This window comes from Hemibagrus wyckioides, linkage group LG12 (assembly GCF_019097595.1).
Source record: "Hemibagrus wyckioides isolate EC202008001 linkage group LG12, SWU_Hwy_1.0, whole genome shotgun sequence".
Taxonomy (NCBI): Eukaryota; Metazoa; Chordata; class Actinopteri; order Siluriformes; family Bagridae; genus Hemibagrus; species Hemibagrus wyckioides.
Genome location: NC_080721.1, coordinates 9,482,982 through 9,493,794, shown reverse-complemented (window position 1 = coordinate 9,493,794; position 10,813 = coordinate 9,482,982). Strand labels below are relative to the sequence as shown.

At 41.1% G+C, this 10,813-nt stretch overlaps 2 protein-coding genes across 3 annotated transcripts in view; one reads left to right on the top strand and one right to left on the bottom strand.

Moving 5' to 3' along the window:
- Nucleotides 1-2,599: 2,599 nt before the first annotated feature.
- cfap90 (cilia and flagella associated protein 90) lies at nt 2,600-8,243 on the top strand. Its single transcript, XM_058404541.1, has 4 exons — nt 2,600-2,748; nt 4,589-4,713; nt 4,789-4,905; nt 7,969-8,243. Exons 1-4 carry the CDS (start codon nt 2,730-2,732, stop codon nt 8,146-8,148), a joined length of 441 nt encoding a protein of 146 aa, XP_058260524.1. The 5' UTR covers nt 2,600-2,729; the 3' UTR covers nt 8,149-8,243.
- adcy2b (adenylate cyclase 2b (brain)) overlaps nt 8,173-10,813 on the bottom strand; it is a 67,580-nt gene continuing 64,939 nt past the window's right edge. For both annotated transcript variants that reach the window (XM_058404533.1, XM_058404532.1), the window contains 2 exons: nt 8,973-9,097; nt 8,173-8,746 (listed from right to left, as the gene is read on the bottom strand). In XM_058404533.1, the coding sequence (XP_058260516.1) occupies nt 8,594-8,746; nt 8,973-9,097 (278 nt within the window). In that variant the 3' untranslated portion in view covers nt 8,173-8,593. The remainder of the gene's footprint in view (nt 8,747-8,972; nt 9,098-10,813) is intronic.

The following is a 10,813-nucleotide window of genomic DNA, read 5'->3' as shown; positions in this document are numbered from 1 at the left end:
AACGCCCTCTTCACTTTAGGCCACGCCCACCGCCTAATCCAGTCCGAACTTGTCCGCGTTCCAGGCGCGAGCGACTGACGTTAGTGTGTTTCTTTTTACCCCCCCCCCCCCCACTTATACTCCCATAGCGACGAGCGCGCGTGCATACGGTTTATAACGACAACTTTAGGACGAGTTATTCTACATTTCAGGCATATTAATAAAGTGTACACTACACAATATGCTTCCTGAAGAAACCCCAGACGATCAGGTGACAGAGTTTTAATCCTACATGGACACACAAGTCTGCATACTAACACACTAGACAGCGCGTGCCATGATTTACACCCATTATCATGTAGACTAGAAGTTATTTATTTATTTATTTATTTATTTATTTATCATTTAGACTTCATGTAACTAGTGCTGAAGCCATGTTCAGTTAACTTTTACTACCTTACTGACATTCTATTAGACATCAGACATTACACGCACAAATAATACCTTCTATCAAAATGTCTTCCTTTAAATATTTTACATGATTATCATTCTTCGTCTACTACCCTCGATTTTCTCAAACGGCTCTGCTTATTTACATACCTTTAATATCACTGCAAAAGAAGGAGTGGCTCTTTTAGTTTCACACACACACACACAGACACACACACACACACACACACACACACTACTACTACTACTACTCTAGTGTGTAGTATAGATAGACTGAATACTTTAGTAATCCCTGAGGGAAAATGTTAAAGGATAATGTGCTAATGTTAACTAAGTTAAAAAAATTACTGAATGAATAAATGATGTTCCATTAAAAAATTATATATATATATATATATATATATATATATATATATATATATATATATATATATATATATATATATATATGAAATTCTTCCTCTTCTTCTTTCCACAAATGGCAGTTCTGAGACACATACCATTAATATCGATGTAAATAAGGAGTGGCTCTTTATTTACTCAGGCGCCACACGTTCAGACCAGCAGAGGGCGCTACAGACCAGCAATACACAGTTCTCTCTCTCTCTCTCTCTCTCTCTCTCTCTTTCTTTCTTTCTTTTACGAAATTATACACTAAATTGCCAAAAGTTTTGGGACACCCATCCAAATCATTGAATTCCTGTGTTCCAATCACTTCCATGACCAAAGGTGTATAAAATTAAGCACCTAGGTATGCAGACTGCTTCTACAAACATTTGTGAAAGAAAGGGTCGCTCTCAGGAGCTCAGTGAATTCAAGCGTGGTTCTGTGATAGGTTTCCACCTCCATTCGTAAAAATTCCTTACTACTCAATATTCCACGGTCAACTGTTTTTTTTTTTATGCCAACAAATTGGAAGCAATTGGGAACAACAGCCACAAAGTGATAAACCACATAAAATCACAGAGCGGATGCTGAGGCACACAGTGCACAGAGGCCGCCAACTTTCTGCAAAGTCAAAGCTACAGACCTCCGAACGTCGTGTGGCCTTCAGATTAGCTCAAGAACAGTGCAGAGAGAGTTTCATGGAATGGGTTTTCATGGGTGAGCAGCTGCATACAAGCCTTACATCACCAAGTGCAATGCAAAGCAGAGGAATGGTCAAATATTCCCATAAACACACTCCTAAACCTTGTGGGGAAACCTTCCCAGAAGCTGCAAAGGGCGGGACGACTCCATATTAAACTTTACAGATTAAGAAATGGGACGTCATTAAAATTCGTTTGCATGTAAAGGCAGACGTCCCAAAACTTTTGGCAACATAGTGTTTTCCGTAACTGTGCAGTGAGAAGTTAAAGAAACTGCTGATGAGATTAAGAAACAGAACAAACCTGAGATTGAACTTGATTCTACATCATTATTAACTATGACTTTTTTGATACAGCAGATGATATTTTCTGTTTCATTTCATCTATATTTTATCATGATTGAGCATATGGTGGAAGGAAACTCTATTCGTACTCGTTATGTCTAACCATCATTTGTTCATTGTTTGTGTTAAAACTGCATTAAATTCCTCAGGGAGATAATCTGCAGGTGTATGTGGGAGAAAAGGGCAAAAGGAAAGAAATGTGAAATGCATACGTATCCCTCTCTGAAATATATTCTACACCCTTAGGTTAGTGATATTTCAGTGATTCTGTCCCTCAGCTGCTCACTTTCCCTTTACAGTTCCAGCTGAATGAGCTGTGCCGCTTTCCTTGATTGGACTTTTTTTTTTCTATGCCTTCAATCTGCATGCAAATGCAGGGAGCAGCTGACTTTATAACGAGCTCAATCAGGTCTCCAGGAGGACTCCCGAAGTTTCATTTAACGCCTAACAAAAAATAAATTTGGGGGAACCTGTTTAGACTTGAAGAGAGAGCCGGAGACGTGAATGCGGGTTATTGTGCTGCAGTTGCAGAATGAGAATATAATTAAGTAATTAGACTTAGGTGAGTTTGCAGTGCTAACATATTGTTTTCATTTTCTTACAAAGATCATACATAATTACAGTGTAATCAGAGCAATTTACAAGGCAGCATTCGTTTTAGCAGTTGAGGGGGAAGGGCTCAGAGGTGGTTCAGTGGTAATCCAGGTATTTTAATTCACTGCTGGTGAGGTGGGAATACAGACCGAAAGAGATGACAGTCAATCGCAGGGCAACATGAACACACACATTCACACCTAGGAACAGTTTCTCATAGTCAGTTCATCTACCTGCATCATTTTGTCAGGAGGAAAGAGGAAACCTGAGGACCATGAGGAGCTGTACACTAGGTAATGCTATAGTACTTTTATTAATACCTTACATTATTATTATTTTTCATTTCTCACTTTTATCTCGAGCTAAGTGTTGGGTTTAAAGGAGAAAAAGTGGCTCTGTGCCAGTCCTAGGATTTTAACTCACAATATTCTGACTTACCTTAATAAAGATTATGCAATTCAGTATCCAATACTTCTGCTTGAACTCCTTCCTCACGTGAAGATTCTACTATGGAGCTATACCAGCCATGAAATTTGTGTATTCAAGTCAGGGTTACAGAGAAATAAATAAAGTTTGAAGCTGCAGGATGACAAAACGGTCCATTTATGTCATCCTTTGAGTGAGGAAGCAGATTTTCTTTCTTTTTTTTTTTTTACATATAAGTTGCAGAAGTGTTTGAGCTTGGAAACTGCATGTTCTGTAAAATTATTTATTCTACAGTGGTGCTGGATTCTCGATACTGATTAGTCAGAATACACTGATCAGGCATAACATTATGATCACCTGCCTAATATTGTGTTGCTGCCAAAACAGCCCTGACCCATCATGCACTGTGTATTCTGACACTTTTCTATCAGAACCAGCATTAACTTCTTCAGCAGTTTGAGCAACAGTAGCTCGTCTGTTGGATCGGATCACATGGGTCAGCCTTCACTCCCCACGTGCATCAATGAGCCTTGGCTGCCCATGACCCTGTCGCCGGTTCACCACTGTTCCTTCCTTGGACCACTTTTAATAGATACTGACCACTGCAGACCGGGAACACCCCACAAGAGCTGCAGTTTTGGAGATGCTCTGATCCAGTCGTCTAGCCATCACAATTTGGTCCTTCGTCAAACTCGCTCAAATCCTTACGCTTGTCCATTTTTCCTGCTTCTAACACATCAACTTTGAGGACAAAATGTTCACTTGCTGCCTAATATATCCCACCCACTAACAGGTGCCATGATGAGGAGATCATCAGTCTTATTCACTTCACCTCTCACTAATCATAATGTTATGCTCTGATCCATGGCAGTGTGGACTCCACAAGACCTCTGAAGGTGTGTTGTGGTATCTGGCACCAAGATGTTAGCAGCAGATCCTTTACATCCTATAAGTTGTGAGGTGGGGCCTCCATGGATCGGACTTTTTTGTCCAGCAACAAGTCAACATCTTGAACTCTCTCTCTTTCTCTCACTCTGTCCTATTACGTAAACACAAATCTTACCAAAAAATGTTCTTGTACATTTGAGTGTACTTGCCAAAACCATTTTCTACCTTTCTCATCCCAAGCCCTCCAGCCTGCCTACACACACACACACACACACACACACACACACACAGAGAGAGAGAGAGAGAGGAGCGCGCGCGCTTGTAAAATAATGCTATAAAGTGGCACTGGGAAGTAAGCACTCCATAAGAGCACTTCTCAGAAATGTCAAAACCAACAACAACAAAAGGATAGGTTGTGTGTTTGTCTCTTCAAACGCTTTCATTAATCATCACAGTTATTGCATGAAAAAAGGGCTATTTATAAAGATCTTGACTCCTCTTTTGATGGATTGAATCGGGGGCAGAAACTAAACCACAACAAATCCAGCTGATTTTTTATTGCTGTAAGAGGGATTTTAATTACACTTTTGGGCGCGTATCCTCTTCAGAAACTTTTATAAATTCAGAAAGTGACATACATAAATTTAGTCAACTATTTCTTTTGTCTACTTTTCTAACCCTAAACCCTACGTGTAGCAAACGATCTCCGATATATGTGTATTTGGAGCGCGCACACTCTACAACGCATGCGCAAGACAAACTCTCGTCGTCTCCAAGCAACCAAAAGTAACCTCGTTGCAACTCTTACTTCCTTAACAGAGGAAAAGATGGACGGATTCATTCACACCGAGTCGAAACCACTTTCTACACTGTCTGTATTCAGCTTTATACCGCCAAGACGCAATGAACCGAAAGAGAGAAGCTATTTCAACTCGAACCCTAAGGTAGCAGGTGTCTCGAACATTCTAGGTCCTTAGACCTTAGCACATGGTCATTTGTTTATTTCTCTCATAATAAAGGCACCAGAGAAGCATTTGTACGACTGTGTATATCAGCGAGCTGAGGGATATGATATGAAGTTACACCGTGATGACCGAGAGCATGCCAAGGGCAGAGGACTGACCATCCACACAGAGGTGAGCTCACTGACCTCACACACATTCAACACTAAACCTGGACTAAACTCTCATCCTCTTCTTCATCCCTCACCGGGACGGTCATTCCTCCATAACTTTTCACATCATACAGTGAAAGTTTCTAGCCACACTTCTACTGAATATCTAATTCACCATTTTATGAATAACTTCATTACATCTGGTGAAACTCCTGATGTCCCAAGATGCACTGCACTCTGATGATTCAGAAAATGATTCAGAGCACCTATAATAATAATAATAATAATGATAATAAAGGTCCATTCAAATGCAGGCTATTCTGGTTTAATGGGTTATAATATGCAATCTTTAGGAAGAGAGAGAGAGAGAGAGAGAGAGAGAAAGAGAGAGAGAGAGATAAAACTCAGTCACAGAGTGAGACAGAGACACAAAAAGAGAGACAGGTGCAAACATGCAATATGCAATCGTTAGAAAGAGAGAGAGAGAAAGACAGAGAGAAAGAGAGACAGGCAGACAGACAGAGGCAGACAGACACATAAAACTCAGACAGTGAAACAGAGTGAGACACAGACACAAAGAGAAGGAGAAAGACTGACAGATGCAAACGTGCACACACACACACACACCCACGCACACACACCCACACACACACACACACACACGGAGTGAGAGAGACTGACAGACAGACAAACAGGCAGACATATAAAACTCAGACAGTGAAACAAAGAGGGACCCAGACACAAAGAGACAAAGACTGACCAATGCAAACACACACAGAGAGAGAGAGAGAGAGAGAGAGAGAGAGAGACACATAAAACTGTCAGAGGAACAGAGTGAGACAGAGACACAAAGAGAGAGACAGACAGATGCAAACACACACACACACAAACACATGCACCCAACTCAGATAAAGGAGCAGTCAGACAGAGAGACAGACAGACAGACAGACAGAAAATTGTCAGAGGAACAGGGTGAGGCAGACACAAAGAGAGAGACAGACAGATGCACACACACACACACACATACACAGAGATAAGAGAGGCAGTCAGCCACACAAACACACACACACACTCAGATAGAGGAGCAGTCAGACAGAGAGAGAGAGAGAGAGAGAGAGAGGAGCACCCTGAAATACACAGACTCACTGAGAGAGACAAAGATAGAAAGCGCACATGAAAGAGAGACAGGAAGTTAATTGATTACAGTTGATTAATTTCATGTTAATTCCTCTGCCAACACAGTCACACTCATCTCATAGATCCTGAACATGATGAGACGACTCTCTGCCTCTCTGCTTTTATAAACTAACCACATTCGTGATAACAGTGTCCCTCACTACTAACTTAATACAAAATAAATAAGAAATCCTCCACCACCATCCTACAACTTAGCACCAGAACCACAAAACATGTCACAGATATTTCCATATCGACACATTTAGTGTGTTTCAGAGGGGACTTTTACTTTAAGGTGCGCTTTAATCAGACTGAAATCACATCACAGTCCAGCAGATGAGTAATAACTCCATTCCTGCAGGACATGTCCATCATTCTCCACAGAAGCCCACTGTAGATCATCCTCGCGGCAGCTGCTTCTTTCTTCTCCCAATTGTATCAGCTTGTCCTTGTCCCATAGTAAAAGTGTCCTTTTTTTAGATCACATTTTTCAACCTATTGTTTAGGGTTTACCTATTACGTTCAAGACACTTCAGTTTTTCTACAAATCCTTGAAGGCTTCTAAGAAGAGTCTTGTCATGACAGGACGTCGGTTTATCCCTGAGCATGATGGATCGAGAACTTTAATTCAATTCCCTGATGCGACTACTCTATGTCTTACACATTAATACTGCTCTCACTACTTACACAGTGGCTTGCATAAATAAACCTTAACCCCCTTGAGCTTTTCAGTGTTTTTAGAACTGAAATGGTCTTAACTTTACCGTCTGATATACACAACACGCACAGTGTAATGCAAATGAAGGTTAATTAAACAGAACAGCATAAAAATATTCACCCCCTTGGGTCTAAACTTGGCAGAACTACGTCCAATTACAGCTGGGACTGGTCTCTGTTAGCTGTGCACATCTGGATCATGATATTTCTTGCTTGTTCTTCTAGGTCACACTGGTGAATGATTTTCAGATTGGATGCTCATTTTGGACATTTTGAACATACACTATATTGGCAAAAGTTTTGGGACACCCCCTCCATATCACTGAATTCAGGTGTTGTTTTTCAGGGGTTGGGCTCGGCCCCTTAGTTCCAGTGAAAGGAACTCTTAATGCTTCAGCTTCATACCAAGACATTTTCATGCTCCCAACTTTGTGGGAACAGTTTGGGGATGACCCCTTCCTGTTCCAACATGACTGCACACCAGTGACCAAAGCAAGGTCCATAAAGACATGGATGAGTGAGTTTGGTGTGGAGGTGTGGAGTCCTGACCTCAAACTGATAGAACAGCTTTGGGATGAATTAGAGTGGAGACTGCAAGTCAGACCTTCTCGTCCAGCATCAGTGCCTGACCTCACAAATGTGTGTCTAGAGGAATGGTCAAAAATTCCCATAAACACTCTCCTAAACCTTGTGGAAAGCCTTCCCAGAAGATGTTGAAGCTGTTATAGCTGCAAAGGGTGGAAGACAACTCCATATTACATTCATGTGCATGTAAAGGCAGATGTCCTAAAACTTTTGGCAATATAGTGTACCACCATTCATTCATTAATTCTTTTGTTTGTTCATCCATCTCTCCATCCTTTTGTTCATTCGTTCATTTATTCCATTTCTTATTGATGTTGAGATGCAAATGTATTTAACAACTCCTTCCAGCCAAACGTCTGTTGGTGCTCATTTGTTAGCCGACTGAATAAACATCTGCAGAAAACTAAGAAAAATCTTCCTTTCCCTTGTTAAGGAACTGTCACTCCTCTCCTACAGATTGGGACAAAAAACATATTTAATGATTTCTGTATGAAATATGCTGAACACATTTTTATCATTTCTAATTTGTAATTTTACTCTCTCTGAATGTTTTTTTGCATTTATATGATTTTTTCTCACTCAAAATTTCTTTGCAACCCTTTCCTAGGAATGCTCCAGACCCGTAGCCGTGCTCTCCTCCTCCGAATATGGCCGGCGACCGCCACCACCGCAGTACAAGCCGAGCCGTCATTTTCCCCGTGTTGCTCACATACGCACAGAGTTTTACAGGAAAAACGGCATTAGCAAATCGGCAGAGGAGGGCTACGGCTCTGTCTATCCGGTTTGAGCAAAAAACCCCAAAGAGCAGATGTTAATAGCAAGGCTGAATGTTTTTATTGTGATGATTACTGCAGCTGATATAAATACAAATATTGCTCTTCATTTATCGTGCTCATGATTGTCAAGCTTTTTTATTTGCAAAAGCTCACATGGACACAGAGATGTTTGTATAGAAACTCTTTAATGGATAAGAAAATGGCGACAACGGGACACACGCACACACACACACACACACACACACACACATACACACACACACACACACAGGTGCCATACAGTCCGTAGTGAGAAATGAAGCTCTGTGTACTGTGGTTATTACTGGTTCAGATGAAGTTTGCTGTACAAACGTCCCTTTTGTGTTGTGTTTTATGTGTGTGTGTGTGTGTGTGTAAGAAAGAGAGAGACAAAGAAAGAGAGAGAGTGAGGAACATAAAGAAAGAGAGATGAGATGGTCAAGGCATTACAGTTCCCTGTGATAAGGATCTGCTCATCTCAGTATGTACAAAGAATGTCTTCAGGTCACCTTTCCCTTTCACGTTGATGATCCCTCGACATGAGCACATGTAGCCCAGTGTCTGCAGGATCCGACTCGTTTCCTCTGTCACCTGGAATTCAACAATAACAAAATAATCAAAGCTCAATACAGATTCAAATATAACTCACACAAATTGTATTAATGTAACTATAAATTATGCTATTTTTTTAGACATCATTAGACTCTCATACATTTTGTATGAATAAGTGATTTATATTTAGAGAGCAGTGTTGATCAACATAGACGGCTAACATAAAATCACCAGAAGGAAAATTTAGAGCAGAACAAAATTGTACCTGGATTTTCCCCAGAACCCCGGTGCTTTCCATCCTGCTGGCCACATTCACCGTGTTCCCCCAGATATCATACTGCGGTTTTTGTGCCCCGATGACCCCTGCGATTACGGGGCCATGGTTTATTCCTGATGAGAATCAAACACACGACTTTGTTAACCTTCTAGCTCTGTTCAGTAATGGATGTCGTACAGCAATACGAGTATTAAATAATTTGAAAATACAGTTCTTAAACTGATCAGGCATAACATTATGACCACCTGCCTAATATTGTGTTGGTCCCCCTTTTGCTGCCAAAACACAACAAACTGTCATGCACTGTGTATTCTGACACCTTTCTATCAGAACCAGCATTAACTTCTTCAGCAGTTTGTGCAACAGTAGCTCGTCTGTTGGATCGGATCACATGGGCCAGCCTTCACTCCCCATGTATATCAGTGAGCCTTGGCCGCCCATGACCCTGTCGCCGGTTCACCACTGTTCCTTCCTTGGACCACTTTTGATAGATACTGACCACTGCAGACCGGGAACACCCCACAAGAGCTGCAGTTTTGGAGATGCTCTGATCCAGTCGTCTAGCCATCACAATTTGGTCCTTCGTCAAACTCGCTCAAATCCTTACACTTGTCCATTTTTCCTGCTTCTAACATCAACTATAAGGACAAAATGTTCACTTGCTGCCTAATATATCCCACCCACTAACAGGTGCCATGATGAGGAGATCATCAGTCTTATTCACTTCACCTCTCACTGCTCATAATGTTATGCCTGATCTGTGTATACCATAGCATGGTGAAATACCCGAAGCAGAAAGTTTAATATTGTATATAACAGCACAGCTGAGAGAGTAGTTCCAGCTGTAACATAAATAATATATTTGACTTATTGAGCTCGTTCTAATACCTTATCGTTCCTATAGTAACAGCTCACAGGGACTTGTAAGGTTGACGGTCTACATAATCGCAGTCTAATAATAAGTGGATTAAAAAAAGGTGTTGTATAACAAAGAGAAGCATATAATCACTGCTCTGCTTTTCTGTGCCTAGGAGATGTTTATTAAAGGAGTTTCCAGTGTCAGAACTTTGTAGCAGAGGTTTCCTGATATGGAATACAGGTTTCTTTAAGACACTTCTGCTTAATTTAACAGTGTTTCTAGAAATAGATCTAGAAAAACCTTCCACTGCTCTGCGGTGCTTCTGATTGCTGCTGTGTGCAGGTGGGAGTGTAACAAGAGACACAGGGAATGTGGCTGCAGCTAGAATCACCACCTTTTGCTTTCCGACCTGCAAAGAGCAGATATTTTTATTCAGATTCATTTCTGTGATGTGAATATAGTCTGTGCACTGTAAAAATGATGTTATGTGTTGATTAAAGGGTCTGCACCCTGCACACAAAGTTTCATTTTAGTATAGTCATGCGTACGTACTCTACTCCCAGTAAAAAACTTTCGATGGGTTATTTTGACTGGAACAGAACAAAAGGACATAAAGGGCTTACAGCTCTGTTCTGAGCTTTGATGATGCTTTGTGCCAGTGGACTACAGTGCTATTACTAGTAAGGAGAGACTTGCATTAAGTCTGATTACCCATCCTGCATCCTGAGAGGGTTTGAGCCCAGAAAGCTGATGGCTGAACAGACATCATTTACAGAAGCTCATATGACCAAAAATCTCAGGAAACCTGACCATCACTGCCATGTAAGGTTCTTTATCAAACTGGTGCCACAGAGTTTTGTCTGGAATGTCTCTGTATGCTGTAACATTACAGTTTCCCTTCACTGGAACTAAGAGTCTCAGACACTGTTCCAGCATGACAATGCCCCTGTACACAAAGCCCCTGAACTTC

Bases quoted from the DNA above. Each gene is read 5' to 3' on its own strand.
- cfap90 (XM_058404541.1), top strand. The intron at 4,714-4,788 runs GTAGCAGGTGTC...CTCATAATAAAG, and splicing joins ATTTCAACTCGAACCCTAAG to GCACCAGAGAAGCATTTGTA. The intron at 4,906-7,968 runs GTGAGCTCACTG...ACCCTTTCCTAG, and splicing joins GACTGACCATCCACACAGAG to GAATGCTCCAGACCCGTAGC.